Genomic DNA, 23,628 nt, shown 5'->3' on the forward strand with positions numbered 1-23,628 from the left:
TGCCAATCTGGTTTTCTGGCCAAAATGCCAAACGTTCCTATGGGGTGGGTTTTTAAACAGGGGACCGACGCGTGAGAGCAGTCGGCCACCAGCATAGGTGGGACAACTGAGTATGTCCGGAGCTGTGAAGTTAAAGGCTTGCCAAGGAGCGATGCACGGTGTTGGGCGTGAAGCACAACCCCCACCTGTGGACGTCGGGCCCCCTCATACCCACCCTCATTGAGTGTGTTTCTGACCGTTTTGAGCCAGACAACATGCATCATTTCTGGCCTGCTCTGAGCATCCATTTTTGCAGGGCTCCTCGCATGCTCTCCTGAGCTCCTTCTATGACACAAAGGTCGGACCGGTAGCGGTCCTTTGCTGCCGGGTTTGCTCTCCTACGACTCCTCCAACGTCTCCGCTGAATGTACTGGCTCTGTCTCCTGATAGCGCCTCCATGTCTGGACACACACCCTGACAGACACAGCAAACCTTCTTGCACACAGCTCGGATTGATGTGCCATCCTGGATTGAGCTGCACTACCTTGAGCACTTGTGTGGTTGTAGACTCCGTCTCATGCCCTCACTAGAGTGAAAAGCAACCGCAGCATCTCAAAAGATGACCAAAACATCAGCCAGGCTAAGCATGGAAACTGTGAAGTGGTCTGTGGTCACACCTGCAGAACCCACTCCTATTTATCTGGGTGTCTTGGCTAATCTGCCTTATAATATTCCACCTGTTGTCTTTTCCATTTGCACACAGCATGTGAATTTATTGTCAATCATGTTGCTTCCTAGTCGACAGTTTGATTTTCACAGAAGTGTGATTGACTTGGCGTTACATTGTGTTGTTTAAGTGTCCCTTATTTTTATTTGAGTCATGTAACTATATATACTGCTATTCTCATACTATTCTACTGTATCTTAGTCTATGCCCTCTGACATTGCTCGCCCAAATATTTATATGTTCTTAATTTCATTCCTTTACTTTAGATTTGTGTGTATTGTTGTGAAATTGATTGGTATTACTATTAGATATTACTCCACTGTTAGAGCTAGAAACACAAGCATTTCGCTWCAACCGCAATAACAACTGCTAAACACGTGTATGTGACAAATACAATTTGATTTGATTAAAATCTTAAATTTGTTTTTAAATCTCCATTATACAAATAGTGCAAATTCAGATAATGACCTTGAAAATCATAAACTAAGTCACACACAATCATACTGTATTTGGGCGTATAATAGTGTAGACTATTATTCTTCTGCCACTTCCATCAGACAAAAATAGACAATTGAAGAACGCATATAGGATTTCATCCATGTTCATTCTTTGTGGCTGTCGCCTTACTATTCAACAGTGTAAAAAATGCAGTTGGTCTTACCTTATGGGCGTCGGTCTCACTATTCAGCTTGTTCTGGGCCCATTTGACCTTGATTAGGTGAGAGTTGATCCCCTCCTTGAAGTTCTCCACCTCCCGATTCAGCCTGCTCACCTCTCCCTCCTGAGGACAACAAGAGATGGGATTCCATTAGGATGCCATTTCATTTGTAATTCATGTTAAAGGATCACTTTACTAAAAAAAAAATATTTCAGTTCCACTGTTATGGTCAGCAGTAAAGTTTCAGTAAAAAGAAAAAGTTGTGATGATGCAAAACGCAGCAGGGACAAAGAAAAACATTCCACCACCATCATGTTCATCATCATCAAAAGCCTTCGAGTAGACCCTTTCCAATAACTTACAATAAATATGAAAGATTCATGGGAAAATAGATTAGCCAGTGCAAATAAAGCAGCGGTGTCAGAAAGTCCATCTAATATTGCGCCAGCGCCACCTTAGCAGATGAACATGTGGAACTTTGATGCTTAAACATTAACCTTGCGTTACCTTGACGTCGTGGAGCTGCTGCAGCCGGCCTTTCTCCTGAGCCAACTGGTTTCCCCTGAGGGCCTGGCGGTCCACCTCCTTGGTGGCCTCCCTCAGCCTCCTTTCCAGCCCCTCCTTGTCCCTGCGCAGGTCCAGAGCCTCCTTCTCCCCGCGAACATACTTCATCACCATGGCCTCCTTCTCCAGACGCGCCTCCTCACACTTCTTCCCAGCCTGGACGGGACACATGAATTAGTAGCTGTTACATTGATTATATCATTATGTATTACATTGATTACATCATCAGTATAGGCTGGTGAGACGGCTCATAGTAATGGTGGATGGAATGGAATCGATTGAATGGTATCAAACACATGTTCCATTAATTTCGTTCCAGCCATTAGTCCTACTAATGAGCCTGTCCTCCAATGTAAAGTGCCACCAGCCACCACAGGTTAGTATGCAGTTATGTTGACAGAAAAAGACCGACATGAACAGACAAACATGCAGACACACATTCACTGATCTACACAGAAACACAGGTGCATGCATTATGCAAGTTTACACACAGACATGCAGAAAAATAGACAGAAATTATGCATGCTCAAGTGCACACTCATTCATGCTTAATTAAAACTCTTGTATTATATCTGGGGGCGTAGTGACGGTCTCCCTGGTTGCATGTTGTAAGTGGATAGTGCTGCAATTGAATGTGGCAGTTTGGTTGAGGTTTCAATACAAAAATCCACAATGAGTATGTGTGAGATCTAAACTAGAGCCATACAAATGGTAGGGCAGTGCATTGATAGGTCAGCTTGTAATCTGCCAGTCAGGAAGATCATCAGTCATTGGTCAGGGTAAAAAATGCCAGCTGGCCCGAGGACAGTTGGGTGTTCTCACACAGGTGTGTTCATTTCTCATGAGAACGCTTTCCCCTCGATCTGTCAGACAACATTGGCAAAACGTTACCTTGCTCATCCTCCCTCAATTGACATCTCCATCAACACAAACACAAGGGAAACTATGTGCGAGGGAAGGTGAGAAAGAGTGAAAGAGAAATAGAAAGTGAGAGAAAGACAGACCGAGAGAGAGGTGGTATATTGCAGTAGTGTTCATGTCTGTATGGCAGAAATTGTTTTAGAGACTTCTAGAGATTTAGTGAGGGTAGAATGTAGGCGTCATCTTGAGATATAGAGTAATATTTAGATGGCGTGAAAAAGCGAATAAACTTCCCCAAAACGATCTTATATTGTTCAGCGAACAGTGAAATGGAATGTGTTATCCTTCCAAAGCTACCAGACAGTCACAGCCAGACCATTTTAGCCAAAAACCTGGTCGCCTCTGACAGCAGGCTGAAACTTGGCTGCAAGTGGATCTTCTAGCATGACAATAACCAAAAGCATACATCAAAATCCACAAAGAAATMGTTAATTGACCACAAAATAAAAAAAATTCAATGGCCCCATTGAAAACCTGTGGTTTGAATAGAAGAGGGCAGTCCATAAACGTAGATGAAGGACTTCAAGGATCTGAAAATATTCTGTATCGAGGAAAGGTCCAAGATCCCTCCAAATGTGTTCTCCAATCTCATAAAACATTTTAGAAAAAGGCTCAGTGTSATTATCCTCACAAGGAAAGGGTTCTGGAGTATTGAAGAGGGGTTCCAATAAGTTTGACCCCTATCTTTCGAGAAGAAAAATGTATTACTTGAACAAAATATCTTTCTCTGAGCAATTGTCTTAGTATAAAATTATATATTTTTTGCATACAATATAGCTCAGAAAAGTATTATTTATTTTTTGAGTATTTGTTGCTCATCTATATCAAGGGATCCAATAATTCTGGAACCCACTATATAGGAATTTAATCGCCTTTTTCACTGCACCCCTTTGACTTGAAGAAAACATTTCCATACACGTTTACCCAAGGTAGAAGTGGTCAGGAAGATACCTTTTGGACCTGAATGCAAAAACATTCAGGTGATAGAGGTTCTCAAAGTTTACCCATTTTGCATACCACACGCGCTACCATGTAACTTCTTCATCACTGAAAAAGGTAAAACCGTTGAGAATGATATCATTTGAAGGCATACAAAGAGGGTTGTCAAGTAATGTATAATTTCTTAAAAATAAAATGTTTTTAACTAACGTCAACTAATATAAAAAACAATCTCCACACAAAACAAAATCCTTGCAAATGTTGTAGTTTAGACACTATTTTAAATAATCTGAGGTGTTTGTGTTCTCATTCTCAACGGTTTTACCATCGGTTGAGACCCAGCATACACTTTAAATGGTGGGTTTTTGGTGAGTTTTAAATGTTTAAATTTTWACTTTATTTAACAGTTAAGAACAAATTCTTATTTTCAATGACGGCCTAGGAACAGTGGGTTAACTGCCTTGTTCAGGGGCAGAACGACAGATTTTTACCATGTCAGCCTGGGGATTTGATCTTGCAACCTTTCGGTTACTAGTCCAACGCTCTAACCACTAGGCTACCTGCCGCCCCGTGTGTCATTTCAATCATAGAAAAACCCCTTCAGACCACCGTAAACTAGCTGGAACACAACTGACATTTTAATTGAATTGTCTACACACGGTCGAATATCAACTTGAATGGGAATGTCTATTCTATTATCTGAGTTTCTATGATTTCAATTAAGTTTACTATGGAAGATTGACAATATAATTTAAAACAATGTATATTCCCATTCAAGACAACAGTTTATAATGGGTTGGACCTGCAGCCATCTTGTGGTAACWTTTTAAAGTTGAAATATCAAATATTTTCACATTTTAGTACATTTATCAGCCAAACATGACACCCACCCTGCATTCAAGAATATTCTTAATCCCATCCGATGGCGGGGAAAACACATACTCCTCAGATGATGTGGAAATAAGTGGTGAACTAAAACATATGCGAAGATGACATCTGAATATACGTGTTTTTAGATAATTGAAATATACATTTGAGGGCTCATTCAGGTCCAATATTCACATTCTGACCTTTTCTACCATCGGCAAATATGTTTGTACAGTTTGTTCAAATCAAACGGGTGTGGTCAAAATTCCCCTTTTTGATTTCATGTGGAACGACGTGAGGCGAAATTAGCCAGTTCAGCTACTCTAAATTGGGTGGCACTGTGTTTTCAATGCAGAGCTTGACATTCATCTTCTAATTTTTACTTGTCCCGAAAGCTCAAATTCTACAAACATTTTATGTAACACCATGGACTAGAAAGGTGAATGAACATGTTGATGCTTTATGCAATGAACCACTTTAAAAAATAAAATTCATCATCATCATCATCATCATCATCATTATTACCATACAGAAAATCAGACAACAATGTAGGATAACCTCTTGGCTTCCTTGTATATTCAAGCCTGCCTCACCATACAACACCGCTCTGTAACAGTTCATGTAATGTAACACTGGTTATTGTAATAATAAAATGTAATAGCGTAACTTTCAAAAAATGTTATGTAATAAAACCTGTTAATGTAATACCTTGCCGGATAAAGTAATAGGTAAGGGATAAACGCAGACGTTGTGTACATTGTCTGGAAATAATGGAGGACGTGGTAGGGACAACGCACAGCGGAGTCCCTCCGTGGAGTTCCTTAGTTCCAGATAATGTACAGAGTGGAGGCGTTTATCCCYCTTATACCAAGGTTGCTAAAGAAAACAATACCAAATCACACATTCAACAATAGAAATTGAATGTTTTCATGAATATTTTAATTTTGATAAGTCCTACTATTTCATCCTTTCACTAAACCTGGACGTTATTTCTATCGGTTAGGTTGCTCGAGAAGCGGAATGGTCGTTCATTCGATTTGAAATGTTGCTAGAGAAGCGGACTTTGATTTGTTCGATTGCTATGCAGACTGGCAACGTTCTTATCCCTTGCTTGCTACAGCTAACACAGTCACGTCAAACTCTGCAAATAGAATAAGAGCAAAGGACCTGCACTTGCTTTTAGGCTGTTTTCTAGTGACATCTATTTGGATACATGATACATCTAAGTTAAGTTTTAATGGCACATGCACAAGTACAGTGAAATGCCTTTCCTGAAAACTCAAAACACAACAAGGCAATAATCAATAACAATGTACTACAAGACAAATAACACGTGACAAAATAAGAAAGATTGAAGAACACAATAAGTAAGTAAGTAAGTAAGCAAGCCTACTATATACAGGGTCAGTTCCAATACCATATTTACAATGTGCAGGGATAATGGAGTGATGGAAGTACAGTTGAAGTTGGAAGTTTTCATACACTTAGGTTGGAGTCATTAAAACTCGTTTTTCAACAACTCCACACATTTGTTCACACTATAGTTTGGCATTTGTTTATAGACAGATTATTTCACTGTATCACAATTCCAGTGGGTCAAAAGTTTACATACACTAAGTTGACTGTACTTTTAAACAGATTAGAAAATTCCAGAAAATTATGTCATGGCTTTAGAAGCTTCTGATGGGCTAATTGAGAACATTTGAGTCAATTGGAGATGTACCTGTGGATGTATTTCAAGGCCTACAAACTCAGTGCCTCTTTGCTTGACATCATGGGGAAATCAAAAGAAAATAAATTGTAGACCTCCACAAGTCTGGTTCATCCTTGGGAGCCATTTCCAAAATCCTGAAGGTACCACGTTCATCTGTACAAACAATAGTACGCAAGTATAAACACCATGGCCGTCATACCGCTCAGGAAGGAGACTCGTTCTGTCTCCTAGAGATGAACGAACTTTGGTGCGAAAAGTGCAAATCAATCCCAGAACAACAGCAAAGGACAGTGTGAAGATGCTGGAGGAAACAGGTACAAAAGTATCTATATCCACATTAAAATTAGTCCTATGTCGACAAACTTAATAGCCGCTCAGCAAGGAAGAAGCCACTGCTCTAAAACCTCCACAAAAAAAGCCAGACTACAGTTTGCAACTGCACATGGGGACAAAGATCGGACTTTTGGAGAAATGTCCTCTGGTTTGATGAAACAAAAATAGAACTGTTTGGCCAAAATGACCATCGTTATGTTTGGAAGAAAAAGGGGGACGCTTGCAAGCCGAAGAACACCATCCCAACCGTGAAGCACGGGGGTGGCAGCATCATGTTGTGGGGGTGCTTTGCTGCAGGAGGGACTGGTGCACTTCACGAAATAGATGGCATCATGAGGAGGGAAAGTTATGTGGATATATTGAAGCAACATCTCAAGACATCAGTCAGGAAGTTAAAGTGTGGGCGCAAATGGGTCTTCCAAATGGACAATGACCCCAAGCATACTTCCAAAGTTGTGGCAAAATGGCTTAAGGACAACAAAGTCAATGTATTGGAGTGGCCATCTCAGAACCCTGACCTCAATCCTATATAAGATTTGTGGGCAGAACTGAAAAAGCGTGTGCGAGCAAGGAGGCATACAAATCTGACTCAGTTACACCAGCTCTGTCAGGAGGAATGTGCCAAAATTCACCCAATTTATTGTGGGAAGCTTGTGGAAGGCTACCCAAAACGTTCAACCCAAATTAAAAAATTTAAAGGCAAGGCTACCAAATACTAATTGAGGGCCCATGTCAACCTCCTGAGGAGGAAGAGGGGCGGTCACTCCTTCACGACTGTGTGAGTGTGTTAGGACCATTTTAAGTCTTTAGTGATTTGGACACCAAGGAACTTAAAGCTGCTCTCGACCTACTCCACTGCAGCCCTGAGGCCCCCCCCCGCCTTACGGACGTTGAGAGAGAGGTTGTTATTCTGGCACCACAATGCCAAGTCACTGACCTCTTCCCTGTAGGCTGACTTATCGTCGCCGGTGATCAGGCCTACCACCGTCGTATCGTCAGCAAACTTGATGGTTTTGAAGTCGTGCGTGAACAGGGAGTACAGGAAGGGACTAAACACACACCRTGTGGGACCCTGTGTTGAGGCACAGTGTGGCAGAGGGACGGGGTTGCCTTCCCTTACCACCTGGGGTCGGCCTGTCAGCAAGTCCAATATCCAGTTGCAGAGTTCTAAGCTGAGCTGTAGTCAATGAATACCATTCTCACATAGGTATTTCTCTTATCTAGGTTGGTGAGGGCAGTTTGAAGAGCAATTGAGATTGCATCAGCTATGGATCTGTTGGGGCGGTATGCAAGTTAGAGTGGGTCTAGGGTGTCTGGGATGGTGGAGTTAATGTGTGCCATTACCAGCCTCTCAAAGCACTGATTACAGAGGTGAGTGTTACAGGGCGCGAGTCATTGTGCCACTACCATTGTGGAGAGGTTATTCCTGAGGCTGGGGGAGGGACACAGCTGCATGTGGGCTCTCGCATAATGCAACATGTTTTCTACAAAAGGATAGATTTGGGGCCTCCCGGGTGGCGCAGTGAACTAGGCACTGCATCGCAGTGCTAGCTGTGCCACCAGAGATTCTGGGTTCGAGCGGCGCACAGTTGGCCCAGCGCTGTCCGGGTTAGGGAGGGTTTGGCCACAGTGCARGCTGACCAGGTCGCGAGGTGTGCGGTGCTTCCTCCGACACATTGGTGCGGCTGGCTTCCGGGTTGGATGTGCATTGTGTCAAGAAGCAGTGCGGCTTGGTTGGGTTGTGTTTCAGAGGACGCATGACTCTCGACCTTTGCCTCTCCCGAGTCCGTACGGGAGTTGCAACGATGAGACAAGACAGTAACTATTACCACYAAAATTGGGGTAAAAAAATTAKAAATAAAATTTTAAAGGATAGATTTGGAGTTAGATAAACTTGGATTTTTCGGCAACGCTCACGGTGTGGACAGCATGTTAGAGCCGTCCTGACACTGAATTTATCACAGTGGGGATTGCTGCGGTCTGCAGGAGCGTGGTCTGTGTGAGGGTAGAAATAAGAGTTAATCTTAAGTTTGGATAATAGGATATAGACATTTGCATAATAAGATGATTGAAATTCATGGCTGTGTTCTTAGACAAAATTGTGAGTGAGRCCACTCCCTTGGCTGAGAAGCAACCCCACACATGAATGGTCTCAGGATGCTTTACTGTTGGCATGACACAGGACTGATGGTAGCGCTCACCTTGTCTTCTCCGTACAAGCTTTTTTCCGGATGCCCCAAACAATCAGAAAGGCGATTCATCAGAGAAAATGACTTTATCCCAGTTCTCAGCAGTCCAATCCCTGTACCTTTTGCAGAATATCAGTCTGTCCCTGATGTTTTTCCTGGAGAGAAGTGGCTTCTTTGCTGCCCTTCTTGACACCAGGCCCATCCTCCAAAAGTCTTTGCCTCACTGTGCATGCAGATGCACTCACACCTGCCTGCTGCCATTCCTGAGCAAGCTCTGTACTGGTGGTGCCCCGATATCGCAGCTGAATCAACTTTAGGAGACGGTCCTGGCGCTTGCTGGACTTTCTTGGGCGCCCTGAAGCCTTCTTCACAACAATTGAACCGCTCTCCTTGAAGTTCTTGATGYTCCGATAAATGGTTGATTTAGGTGCCATCTCACTGGCAGCAATATCCTTGCCTGTGAAGCCCTTTTGTGCAAAGCAATGATGACGGCACGTGTTTCCTTGCAGGTAACCATGGTTGACAGACGAAGAACAATGATTCCAAGCACCACCCTCCTTTTGAAGCTTCCAGTCTGTTATTCCAACTCAATCAGCATGCCAGAGTGATCTCCAGCCTTGTCCTCGTCAACACTCACAACTGTGTTAACGAGAGTATCACTGACATGATGTCAGCTGGTCCTTTTGTGGCAGGGCTGAAATGCAGTGGAAATGTTTTTTGGGGGGGATTCGGTTCATTCCAGCAAGCACCTCCACCACAATTAATTGCAATTCATCTGATCACTCTTCATAACATTCTGGAGTATATGCAAATTGCCATTATGCAAACTGAGGCAGCAGACTTTGTGAAAATTAATATTTGTGTCATTCTCAAAACTTTTGGCCACAACTGTATTATCTGATGTGTCTTGAGTAGGATTCTTTCTTCCAGGATTGATGGAAGTCCACTCTGTTAACGGAGACTTTTTAATAGATGCCTGGGATCAAATATCACTGATTCCTTATGCTGAGAAATGGACTACATTTTCGACAGAAAAAAGTATTACATTTAAGGGGGATAACAGGAACAATCTAAGGCAAAACAGCTATTACATATGTCATTGAACATTGGGGACGGCAGGTAGCCTAGTGGTTAGAGCGTTGGGCCTGTAACTGAAAGGTTGCTGGATCAAATCCCTGAGCTGACAAGGCAAAAATCTGTCGTTCTGCCCCTGAGCAAGGCAGTTAACCCACTGTTCCCCAGGCGCCAAAGACGTGGATGTCGATTAAGGCAGCCCCCCCCCCCCACGCACCTCTCCGATTCAGAGGGGCTGGGTTAAATGCGAAGACACATTTCAGTTGTATAACTGACTAGGTTTCCCCCTTTCCTTTCCTAGTAACAATACCAGGATAATTGTACATGTTTATGTAAGAGAGAGACCAGTCATATAATATGATATGGGAGTGAATTGTTATACTTGGTGGCAAGATATATGTTGTTAAATTAAGCGCACATAAACATTGGGATATATTAAAACAAACTATTAATGATTCGGGGGAGTACAGTGCATAAAAACCTTATGATATATTTAGTCTCTCTTTGAAATGTTTCCTGAGGCTATGGTCTTGGGAGAGCAGTGAGTGAAATTCTGCAGTGTTGTTAAAGGTAAAGGTAAAGGTATAAAGGTATCCGAACTTACCAAATTATACACTGCTCAAAAAAATTAAGGGAACACTTAAACAACACAATGTAACTCCAAGTCAATCACACTTCTGTGAAATCAAACTGTCCACTTAGGAAGCAACACTTATTGACAATAAATTTCACATGCTGTTGTGCAAATGGAATAGACAAAAGGTGGAAATTATAGGCAATTAGCAAGACACACCCCAAAAAAGGAGTGATTCTGCAGGTGGTGACCACAGACAACTTTCTCATTCCTATGCTTCCTGGCTGATGTTTTGGTCACTTTTGAATGCTGGCGGTGCTCTCACTCTAGTGGTAGCATGAGACGGAGTCTACAACCCACACAAGTGGCTCAGGTAGTGCAGTTCATCCAGGATGGCACATCAATGCGGGCTGTGGCAAAAAGGTTTGCTGTGTCTGTCAGCGTAGTGTCCAGAGCATGGAGGCGCTACCAGGAGACAGGCCAGTACACCAGGAGACGTGAAGGAGGCCGTAGGAGGGCAACAACCCAGCAGCAGGACAGCTACCTCCGCCTTTGTGCAAGGAGGTGCACTGCCAGAGCCCTGCAAAATGACCTCCAGCAGGCCACAAATGTGCATCAGGCGTTCAATAAGGCCCTGTCCGCACCACTTCTACCGAGAGACCTGAGTCTGAGCCAACAACCAGTGTACAGCCTCCAATCGAGACTGTCAACTGTTTTTCTCTTCATGCTTTTTATCTCAGGAGTGTGACAGGAGTCCACGTGGAGTGAGCATGGAGAGAGATCCGTTTCAAAACTTTGCTCATGTTACTGGTATACTGGTTGGGAAATGGACAAGACATAATTGGTGGTAGAGGTGTTGGCGGCCCAGGTGAGATATTGAAATTGGGACATTATCATGGGCCATCCACTTTAAACTGTAAAGCTATCTGAAGAAGATGCCAGAAGAATCAGTGCCTGACGGGGGGGGTCAACTGTGCTCATAATTGATTTAGACTTGTCTAAAATTGTTTATTTTGGGGTTTCAGGTTGATTGTAGAGAAATTATAAGATGGATTATACTGTATGTCAATATAAATGTACATTCTGCCATTGTCAATGTGTGTTAAATTGAGGATTTTCACATTGAGCATTATGACCAATGTGAATCACTGAAGAATGTCATTCTAAATTTTTTAATTAGGTTTTGATTATGATTTGGAAAATTGATGATTTTTTTWAAAACTGACTGATTGATTTGAGTTTAGTATGTTAATAACTATATGAGAGAAGCAATTCATGTATTATAGCTTGATTGGTGAATGGAGAGGGTGAACTCTGATCCTGAGAGTGAAACTGATCCTAATCTATTTGCTCTCTAGGAGTTGCCTTATAAATAGTGGAATCATGATGCTTGTCCTGGGTCATATTCATTAGGCACCAACACAACATATTTTACTTAAACCAGGAGTCACTACCTGGATTTGTCCAACAAGATATGCTAATTTTAGTTTCTGGGATTATTTCCACCATGCTGGTCCATTGGAGTGTGCTAGATAACTAAAGCTTATTTTCTTAAACTCCATTGTTGCATGCACTGCATTATGCTTTTAATATGTGCTTTTCACTGTCTATGAAGATATAGCCTTGAATCATATAAACTGTATGCATCTTTTGTTTTCTTCATGGGTTCGTGCAGATGACTGTGTAGCATGACCTCCCCAGACAAATTAGTAGAATGCTTAGAATATGTGTTGGAGGTTTAAATTGGAGATGATGCTAAGATTCTTGGGAGGAGGCTTAGCCCGTGCTATAGCAGTCGGTCACATGCAGGAACCCATGAAATTAAATATTGCTTTTATGCTTCTTGTTTTATGAAGAATGTATGCATTTTCTACAAATATTAATGTCTCTTTAAACCTTGTAATTTCCTTTTAAGTTGGAAGAATTCCCAAAATGGGGGAATGTGAGAGTGAAATTACAAGATTGTTATAATGCCGTTATAGCATCAACTGATTGTTTTATGCAACTGAATAGGGTTCTTAAAAGTCTATTTGTGTCTGTGTGAACTGAGAGTGGGCCTCTGGGGCTTAATGCTGACAAGTAGAAGTACGATGCCTTAGGCCGCATTCCATTCATGTGAGGGAGATTGCGCCGGTTTGACTGGAAAGTACCAGGGAGAGATGGCTCGGGTATGGATCATTATGAGGAACCTTGTTTTGGGGGCCAGACCCTGGTTTCTACACAATAAGAACAGTATTCACAGCAGATACTGTCTGCTGTGAATTATTAGTATCTTTCGTATGAATCCTAACCGTGTGACGATTCCAAACATCTGTTGTTTGTTATGAACATTCAGGAGGGTGTATCGTCGCTATAAAAAGGTGTTGTATTCTTTGTGTCAGGGCTTTCAACGAATCACCTACGGGGGTGGGTCATCGACCAGCCATCGTTATCGCAGAGCACTCAATCGATTCACTTTGTATGTGTGTGTTGTATTGACCTGCTCCCTTATTAATAAGTGAATACAGATTTAGTATAACTGACTTGTGTGATAAGTTTGTCTCTCCTCATTTGATAATACAGAAAATAACCACCACAACACCTACTCCCGTTGCCTGCTGCACTGCTGCTTGGATTCCACCTGGTGATCTGTTCACCATCTACCCTGGCCTGTCTCCCCGTCTGGTACAGCTACCCCCACCACACTCACCCCTCTCTCCCGAGAAATAAGTGCACTCAGGTTATCCACAAGGCCAAAGTTAGTTACTTTAAGGAACAGTTCTCTCTCTCTGGGTCTAATCCCAAGAAATTCTGGAAAACGGTTAAATACCTCAAGAATAAAGCCTCCTCACAGCTGRCCATGTCCCTTAATGTTGATGTGGTTATTACTGACAGGAAGCACATGGCTGAGCTCTTTAATCACCACTTCATTAAGTCAGGATTCCTATTTGACTCAGACATGCCTCCTTGCCCGTTCAACATTTCCTCATCTCCCACCCCTTTCAATGTCACTAGCCTCAATGCTCCTCCCACTTTTTCCCCTGCCCCGCTACAAAGTTTCTCCCTGCAGGGGGTCACCGAGTCCGAGGTGCTAAAGGAGCTCCTTAAACTTGACCCCAAAAAAACATCTGGGTCAAGGTTGCTGCCCCTATCATTGCCAAGTATATCTCTGACCTTTTTAACCTGTCTCTCCTCTCTGGGGAGGTTCCCATTGCTTGGAAGGCAGCCACAGTTCGTAGTTTATTTAAAGGGTGAGATCAAGCTGATCCTAACTGTTATAGGCCTATTTCTATTTTGCCCTGTTTATCAAAACTGTTGGAAAAACTTGTCAATAATCAACTGACTGCCTTTCTTGATGTCTATCATATTCTCTCTGGTATGCAAGCTAGTTTCCGCTCAGTTTATGGATGTGTCACTGCAACCTTAAAGGTCCTCAATCATGTCACCATTGCCCTTGATTCTAAGCAATGTTGTGCTGCCAAAGCTTTTGATACGGTAGACCATTCTTGTGGGGCGGCTAAGGAGTATTGGTGTCTGAGGGATCTTTGGCCTGGTTTGCTAACTTCCGCTCTCAAAGAGTGCAGTGTATAAAGTCAGAACATCTGCTGTCTCAGCCACTGCCTGTCACCAAGGGAGTACCCCAAGGCTCGATCCTAGGTCCCACGCTCGTCTCAATTTACATAAACAACATAGCTCAGGCAGTAGGAAGCTCTCTCATCCATTTATATGCGGATGATACAGTCTTATACTCAGCTGGCCCCTCCCCGGATATTGTGTTAAACGCTCTACAACAAAGCTTTCTTAATGTCCAACAAGCTTTCTCTGCCCTTAACTCCTCCAAAACAAAAGGTATTGTGGTTTGGTAAGAAGAATGCCCCTCTCCCCACAGGTGTGATTACTACCTCTGAGGGTTTAGAGCTTGAGGTAGTCACCTCATACAAGTAATTGGTAGTWTGGCTAGACAGTACACTGTCCTTCTCTCAGCACATATCAAAGCAGCAGGCTAAAGTTAAATCTAGACTTGGTTTCCTCTATGGTAATCGCTCCTCTTTCACCCCAGCTGCCAAACTAACCCTGATTCAGATGACCATCCTACCCATGCTAGACTACGGAGAAATAACTTATAGATCGGCAGGTAAGGGTACACTCGAGCGGATAGATGTTCCTTATAGGACACGTCACTGCACTCTATTCTCCTCTGTAAACTGGTCATCTCTGTATCCCCGTCTCAAGACCCACTGGTTGATGCTTATTTATAAAACCCTCTTAGGCCTCACTCCCCCCCATCTTAGATATCTACTGCAGCCCTCATCCTCCACATACAACACCTGTTCTGTTGTCGCCACCTTCTTGCCCTTTGTGCTGTTGTCTGTGCCCAATAATGTTTGTACCATGTTTTGTGTTGTTGTCATGTTGTGTTGTCATGTGTTGCTGCCTTGCTATGTTGTTGTCTTAGGTCTCTCTTTATGTAGTGTTGTCTCTCTTGTCGTGATGTGTGTTTTGTCCTAAATATATATATWTTTTTTTAAATAATGTTTAATCCCAGCCCCCGTCCCCGCAGGAGACCTTTTGCCTTTTGGTAGGCCTTCATTGTAAATAAGAATTTGTTCTTAACTGACTTGCCTAGTTAAAGATTAAATAAAAATGAAGCCTGATTAAAGAACTTTCTCACATTTCTCGTGGAATTTGAAAGGCCTTAATATTCCTATCAAGCATTCCAGCTGTCTTGATATTCTAGCAAGAAACCATATTGATTTAGCAATGCTCCAAAAACACACCTGCTACAAAAGGACGCACTTAGAATAGAGTACTATTTGTACAGATTGACTGCTTTTTCATCAGCCCCAAACAAAACTAAAGGTGTAATCATAATGATATATAATAAAATGAAAATCACCATCCTTGGTAAAGGCAAAGTCCAAGAAGGCATTATCACTTTCCTTTCCTTAAACGTATCCATAATGGAAATAAAATTGCCTTTATTAATGTGTATGCTCCAAATTCATATGATCCTAAGTTTTCTGATTCTTTTCTGATTCTCTGAACATTATACGTGTTAGAATTAACTTCATTCCAACTGGTTATTGAGACAGACATGAATGCCATTCTGGCATACGGGACAAATCTAATAAGACCAACTACAATCCAAAAGCTCTCCAACGTATGTGACCTGTTCCAGGAAGCTAGGTATATGTAACACGTCATTACTTCACAGCAGAGGAATTTGAGAATTTCTTTGGGGCAGAAATGCCATCTGGAACACGTGAACTTTCATGTGCCTTAATAACAAACTTGTATGCCATATGTAAATATGAATAAAATTGTTAAATTATTAGCCTAGTTGGTTTAGCCACAGAAAAAGACAGGAAGTTTCCCGTTAGCCATGATTGGCTAAGATAATGGGTGGGCTGAACATGCCGAGAGATGAGTTCAGATTGGTCTGCCATGGAGCAAACTTCCATTTTATTTGATATAGTGTGTGTTTACCAGAAATAGTCATTAAAATGTTGCTACATAGGACCGAATGAAGGTGGTGGGTCACATATACTCTCGGATTGATGCCTGGCGACCTCATAACCCTAAGAAAATCTATAATAGTTTTTTTTTAAAGAGTACACTTTCTATTCAAACAGGCACTCCCGAATCGATTTCGTACGATTATCTACTCCTCATTTTTCATTCATCAATAAAATAAATTTGACATATGATCATATCTGATCATCACGCTTATTAGGTTAAGATAGGGCAAGGTTTTAAAGATTGCACCAACAAATATGGCCACTCAGTTTCTAGCTCCTTTACAAGCATGTCTCTACACCCGCAATAACATCTGCTAAATGTGTATGTGACCAATAAAAATGTGATTTGATTATTATACAAATGTCTGAATCTTGTAAAATAGCCACAAGCTAGCATGAGGGACAAGAAGTAGCTAGCGACATTGAGGTTTGTTTAGGGAAAAGTCAGCTAACCTTGTACGCTAACTAGGTATAATTAGATAGCTAATAGCAAGTTCAATTTCTCTTATGATTAAAAAGCCAACAACATTTTTATAAAACAGCATATTATTGACCTAAAAGTTTAGCTGTGTTAGCCCTGTCGCTAGCTTATCCAGGGTCAGTCATACATAGAACAACCATGTACTGTCTATCTATGGGAACAACTGCAACCTTTTTGCAAGCAACATTGCTAAAATGAATAAAATAAAATGAWTATGTAATGCTTATTTTCTGTAGTCTAATTTTCATCTCCATACTGTACCTAAATTACAAGGGTTGCACTAAACAATTTTATGTCAGCACTTAAAGGGCATGTACAGATTCTGGTATATGGTTTGCCTATATATTGTCTATTGGTATCATTTTAAATTGAAAACATATAGTTCAACATGTAAACAATGTGCGAGTTTAGCTATTCTCTGCTTCAGATGGCAAATGACCAGTAATGCCATCATACTGTAGGCCTATGCATGCCATATGATAAGATGCAAAAGGATTCACATGAGTGAGTGAGTGAGTGAGTGAGTGAGTGAGTGAGTGAGTGAGTGAGTGAGTGAGTGAGAGAATCAAATAAAACAGATTGTATATCTTACAATTAGACAAAAAGGAAAAGTTCATTTGAGAATATAACACAGACACATTGGACAGAACCCCGCTCCCTCTTTATTGCAGGATTAAGTGATTAATCAACATTGACACTAGTTCATTATTAATAACAGTTTTCTTAATTTTAAACACTTCACTTCAAATAATCAACGCTTCAAAATGTACAAATAAGCTAATTTATATGTAAAGATTAGACATCTTAGTCTAAACAACAATAGATAAATGAGTAGTAAGAAGTAAGCTATTATTACTAAAGCATCATTGCAGGTAAAAAACTCCATACCAGTGGTGGCCAACCTTGCTCCACTGATCCCTGATCTACTGGGTGAGCAGACTTCTACTCCAGCCCAACAATAGCGCACTTGACTATCAACTCATTAGGTTTGTTAAATTGAGTCAGGTGTGTATTGCTGGGCTGAAACAGAACCCTGCACACCCAAGCAGACCTCCAGCAGGGTTGGCCTGCTCCAAAGATTAAAGGTTTATACATTATGCGTGATGTTTAACTGTATAAAACATTTGCTAACATAGGTAGGCCTACATATATAACCCATGGCATATAGGATATACCTTTAGTCTCTTGGGACATTCATTGGACCTCGCACTTCATCTCCAAACAGGCGTTCCATATCTAAGGACATAAAACATCAAAGAAACAGGCTTCATTATATTCCAATTAGACAGCACTGAATATTATGTTGCTATTGTCTCTGTCCTCAAAGTTTCCCCCTCTAGGAACTGTGGAATCTTTTCATAATGTCCTACCACAAAATGACCTCTCTATCCAGTAGCCTACACTGTCCCTTTTCTGATAACTGGCAATCATTATCTACAAATGCATTGAGACTTTTTACATGATTACATCAAGATAYCTAGCTAATAGGACATTAGCTAGCTGAATACATTTAATTAACTTAGCTAAACAGTGTGCAAATTGGCTAGCTAGCTATGTAGCAGCTCAGTTGAGTTAGCCTACAAAGTGGCCTACTGTAGCCAGCTAGCTAGCAAATAAAACATTGTTTTTTTAACATTGAAAAATAATTAATTTACTTACTTGAATAGGTTCTCCCACTGCCTCCATTTTATTGGGTTCTTAAAAMAACGAAATAAATGGGCAATCTTGCCGGTGGTAGCAAAGCCTGCAGCCATGTGGACGAATGCAGGCGAGGCAAAAAGTGTGTTTGTCACCAGAACGGTTTAGAATGTGTTGTGACGTTTCACTTAACCAGCATATTCCATTTCCCAAAAATATAAAATCGCACTGTAGGCCACACTTGACTTGAAATCTAGCACACGTATTAACTTCCCGGATGGAAAACAGTGACACAAATAACACATCTTCTATGGGTGTGTGGGAGAAGGGTGCTTGAAATATAACATTCAATCAAAATCTTGCAACTGGGAGCCAGCCGACCATTCAAACCATTTTTGCAATACAAAATTCTCCTTACCTCCAAGTGATGCGTGGCAAAGATGTGATTTTGGAGGTATGGAAATGCGAGACTAGTAATACTGTAATGAAAACAGGACTTTTATTGTTTAAAGTTACATATGAATGATACTGCAACATTCACAAAGGGGTTATGTATACCCCTTCATATGAAGTGTTACTTGAACAAAATCTAAATTTTATTTGTCACATGCTTCGTATAAAACAGGTGTGGACTAACAGTGAAATGTTAATTTACGGGATGTCCCAACAACGCAGAGAGAAATAGAAAAGTAAAAACATGTAATAATGAAAGTAATAATAGATACACAATGAGTAACAATAATTTGGCTAGTGTGTGCCGAGTCGAAGTGCAGGGGTACGAGGAGTTGGAATCAGCTAAACTTTGAACATTGAGATATTAAATAAATTATAGATTAGAAGCATAGAATATAAGGAGTTAAAGAGACTGGGTTTTATGTCAGAAGTTAATGGTTCTCTGTAGAAACACAGATGCCTTTGAAATGTGTTGGGTGGACGGGGGGAGATCAAAGGATAGGGGGAGCAGATGGACATCTGTGGATTAGGCGAAGGAGGGGTTGAGGTCAGGAGGTGAGATCAGATCCCCTGAAGGGAGTAATAAGGGTTTTARGACCCTTTTCCTGTGGAACCATAAGATGTAAGGATTGGAGCGAAGGAGGAGTGTCTTAAGTGGAATATATATACCTGTGATGGTGAGAAATGTTTTGATGTCTGAATACAGCTGTGTCGACCCTTTGGGAAGAATTAAACTTGGTTAAGCTTCTCTAGTGTCCGTGAGTTATTTACAAATTGAGTTGTTTAAAAATAAGAACCTAATAGAGGTAATGTAGATACTGTACACATGTGCATATACAGTGCATTCGGGAAGTATTCAGACCCCTTCACTTTTTCCCACATTGTTACATTACAGCCTTATTCTAAAATGGATTAAATAACTGTTTTTCCACATCAATCTACACACAATACCCCATAATGACAAAGCGAAAACAGGTTGAGAAATGTTTGCAAATGTATTAAAAGTAAAAATTAAATTAAAATAAATACCTTATTTACATAAGTATTCAGAACCTTTGCTATGAGACTCAAAATTGAGCTCAGGTGCATCCTGTTTCCATTGATAATCCTTGAGATGTTTCTACAACTTCATTGAAATCCACCTGTGGTAAATTCAATTGATTGGACATGATTTGGAAAGGCACACACACCTCTTTATATAAGATCCCACAGTTGACGGTGCATGTCAGAGCAAAAACCAAGCCATGAGGTCGAAGGAATTGTCCGTAGAGCTCCAAGACAGGATTGTGTTGAGGCACAGATTTGGGGAAGGGTACCAAAAAATGTCTGCAGCATTGAAGGTCCCCAAGCACACAGTGGCCTCCATCATTCTTAAAATGGAAGAAGTTTGGTTACTACCAAGATTCTTCCAAGAGCTGGCTGCCTGGCCAAACTGAGCAATCGGAGGAGAAGGGCCTTGGTCAGGGAGGTGACCAAGAACCGATGGTCACTTTGACAGAGTTCTAGATTTCCTCTGTGGAGATGGGAGAACCTTCCAGAAGGACAACCATCTTTGCAACACTCCACCAAATCAGGCCTTTATGGTAGAGTGGCCAGACGAAAGCCACTCCTCCGTAAAAGGCACATGACAGCTCACTTGGAGTTGGCCAAAAGGCACCTAAAATATTCTTAGACCATTAAGAACAAGATTCTCTGGTCTGATGAAAACCAAGATTGAACTCTTTGGCCTGAATGCCAAGCATCACGTCTGGAGGAAACCTGGCCCCATCCCTACGGTGAAGCATGGTGGTGGCAACATCATGCTGTGGGGATATTTTTAAGCGGCAGGGACTGGGAGACTAGTCAGGATCGAGGGAAAGATGAACGAAGCAAAGTACAGAGAGATCCTTGATGAAAATCTGCTCCAGAGTGCTCAGGGCCTCAGACTGGGGTGAAGGTTCACCTTCCAACAGGATAATGGCCCTAAGCACACAGCAAAGACAACGCAGGAGTGGCTTCGGGACAAGTCTCTGAATGTCCTTGAGTGGCCCAACCAGAGCTGGGACTTCAACCCGATCGAACATCTCTGGAGAGACCTGAAAATAGCCTGAGTAACGGTGAAACGTAACAAAATGTGGAACAAGTCAAGGAGTCTGAATACTTTCTGAATGCACTGTAACTAGGAATAAAGTGACAGATAGTAAACGGTAGCAGCAGCGTATGTGATGAGTCAAAAAAGTGCAAAAAGGTTCAATGCAGATCGTTAAATAGTTAACCAAATAGCTACCCGGACAAACTACTGTATTTAGCAGTCTTATGCCTTGGGGCTAGAAGCTGCTCAGGAGCCTTTTAGTCCCAGACTTGGCGCTCCTGTACCGCTTGCCAAGCAGTAGCAGAGAGAACAGTATGACTTGGGTGGCTGGAGTCTGAAAATTCTTAGGGCCTTCCTCTGACACCGCCTGGTATAGAGGTCCTGGATGGCAGGGAGCGTGGGCCCAAGTGATGTACTGGGCCGTACAAACTGCCCTCTGTAGCGCCTTACGGTCGTTTCGCCAAGCAGTTGCCACACAAAGCAGTGATGCAGCCAGTCAAGATGATCTCAAAGGTGTAGCTGTAGAACTTTTTGAGGATCTGAGGGCCAAATCGGTTCAGCCCCCTGAGGGAGAAGAGGAATTGTCGTGCCCTCTTCATGGCGGTGTTGGTGTGTTTGGAACATGATAGATCCTTAGTGATGTGGACACAGAGGAACTTGAAACTCTTGACCTGCTCCACTACAGCTGTGAATGGGGGCGTGCTAGGCCCTCTGTTCCCTATAGTCCACAATCAGCACCTTTGTCTTGCTGACATTGAGGAGAGGTTGTTGTCCTGGCACCACACTGCTAGGTCTCTGAACTCCTCCCTATAGGCTGTCTCATTGTCAAGCCTATTACCATTGTGTCATTGGAAAACTAAATGATGGTGTTGGAGTCTTGCGCGGCCACGCAGTTGTGGGTGAACAGCAAAAATAATTTAGACGACAGGTTACCTTGGTGTTCTAGGGCACATGGACTATGGTGGTCTGCTTGAAACATGTAGGTATTAGAGACTCGGTCAGGGAGAAGTTGAAAATGTAATTGAAGACACTTGCTAGCTGGTCAGCGCATGCTCAGAGTAAGCGTCCTGGTAATCTGACTGACTGTTAACCTGTTTAAAGGTCTTACTCACATTGGCTACGGGGAGCATGACAAAATCACACACAAAAAATWAAAAAATATAAATAAAAGTCTATTGCATAATGGAAACGTGTTTTTGCTGTCCCAGTACCCACTCCATGACACACCAAACACAGAACAGGCTTGGAGCAGTACAGTATTGCCCTTGTAGCAGTTTAGGGACAAAGTGCCTTACTCAAAGACACAGAGGCAGTAGGGAATGGCACTTGAAAATGTGATGTAGGTGTGTAGTAAACTTGTCTGAGACCTGGAGACTTGTGTACACTTCCTGAGCTAATGTCTACGCTTAAGCTTAGCAGGGTAACACAGTCTTGTGGCCTGCAGGAGACCTAGGTTAGAAACCAGTCTGTACCATTGGTGCCGTGACCGGGATCTGTGAGGAGGTCAAATGGGTGGTGGTGTAACGAATGTAGTTCTGTAAACCATGATTGCATGTTGAGTAACCTTTTTTGATAACTAAAGAGGTTAGAGTGGCAGGCCAGTAAATGGAAAGTTTAAAGTTTAAATCCCAGTGCTGACAACAAATCTTGCAGGTTTGAGCCAGACAGTTGCTGTTGTTAAAACCTAGGTCTCTTGTTACCTTGCTGATCTATGGGCAGCATATAAGCCTACAGGTTAGACAAGGGGTAGACCAAGACGCTATTGTGCCCATGAGCAAGGCACAACCACAAAACCATTACAATGTGAAATCTTCTTTATCTCAGGGGAACTAACACAAGTCTTCAAGTCTCACACAAGGTTACTCAATGTATGAATATTCCTGTTTGATGTGGATGAGTTTGTTTGTGTTTGTAACTGGCGGTGGGTAGTGGTATGTGCATCAAATTAAGGGAAGTAAATTCATTAGGCCCTAATCTATGGATTTCACCTGACTGAGAATAAAGATACATTAAAGAGAGCTTTTTTTTTTTTTTTAAAGGTACTGGCGTGTATCAGAAAACTAGTCAGTAGCTGGTGTGACCACCATTTGCATCGTGCTACGCAACACATCTCCTTCGCATAGAGTTGATCAGGCTGTTGATTGTGGCCTGTGGAATGTTGTCCTCTTCAATGGCTGTGCGAACTCGCTGGATATTGGCGGGAAATGGAACATGCTGTCATACACATCGATCCAGAGCAACCCTAACATGTTCAATGGGTGACTATGCAGGCTATGGAAGAAAACACTATAAAGTTTCCAAACCTGTTAAAATAATGTCTGTGAGTATAACAGAACTGATATGGCAGGCGAAAACCTGAGGAAAATCCATCCAGGAAGTGCTATTATTTTGAAATGCCTGTTTTTCTATTGAAAGCCTATCCACCATACAAAGACTTAAGACCAAGTTCACGATCCCTATGGCTTCCACTACATGTGGCCAGTCTTTAGGCATTGTTTCAGGCTTTTACTCTGAAAAATGAGGGAGAAACACCACRTTCAATGAGAGGACAGTGGACATTTCCAGACATGAGTCCTGCGCATGACCAGGAGCGTGCCTTTCTTGTTTTTCCTTTTCTATTGACGAAGCCATTGTCCAGTTGAAATATGATCGATTATTTATGACAAAAACAACCTGAGGATTGATTATAAACATTGTTTGACATGTTTCTACGAACTTTTACAGTACTTTTTTTAGATTTTTTGTCTGCATGCTGTGACCGCGCTTTGTTCCAATGGATTACTGAACAGAACGCACCAACAAAACTGAGGTTTTTGAATATAAAGAGGGTCTTTATTGAACAAAACAAACATTTGTTATGTAACATGGAGTCTTGGGAGTGCAACCATATGAAGATCATCAAAGGTAAGCGATACATTTTATCGCTATTTCTGACTTATCTACTTGGC

General features: G+C 41.9%; 1 protein-coding gene across 1 annotated transcript in view; it reads right to left on the reverse strand.

Annotated features, from left to right (window-relative positions):
• The window catches only part of ccdc186 (coiled-coil domain-containing protein 186), a 114,876-nt gene that overhangs the window by 67,760 nt on the left and 23,488 nt on the right, over window positions 1-23,628 (reverse strand). Inside the window, exons 5-6 of the mRNA XM_024005179.2 lie at window positions 1,872-2,084; window positions 1,368-1,487 (exon numbers count right to left, since the gene is read on the reverse strand). Coding sequence (XP_023860947.1) covers window positions 1,368-1,487; window positions 1,872-2,084 — 333 coding nt within the window. The remainder of the gene's footprint in view (window positions 1-1,367; window positions 1,488-1,871; window positions 2,085-23,628) is intronic.

The sequence above is a fragment of the Salvelinus sp. IW2-2015 genome, linkage group LG17, assembly GCF_002910315.2.
Source record: "Salvelinus sp. IW2-2015 linkage group LG17, ASM291031v2, whole genome shotgun sequence".
NCBI lineage: Eukaryota > Metazoa > Chordata > Actinopteri > Salmoniformes > Salmonidae > Salvelinus > Salvelinus sp. IW2-2015.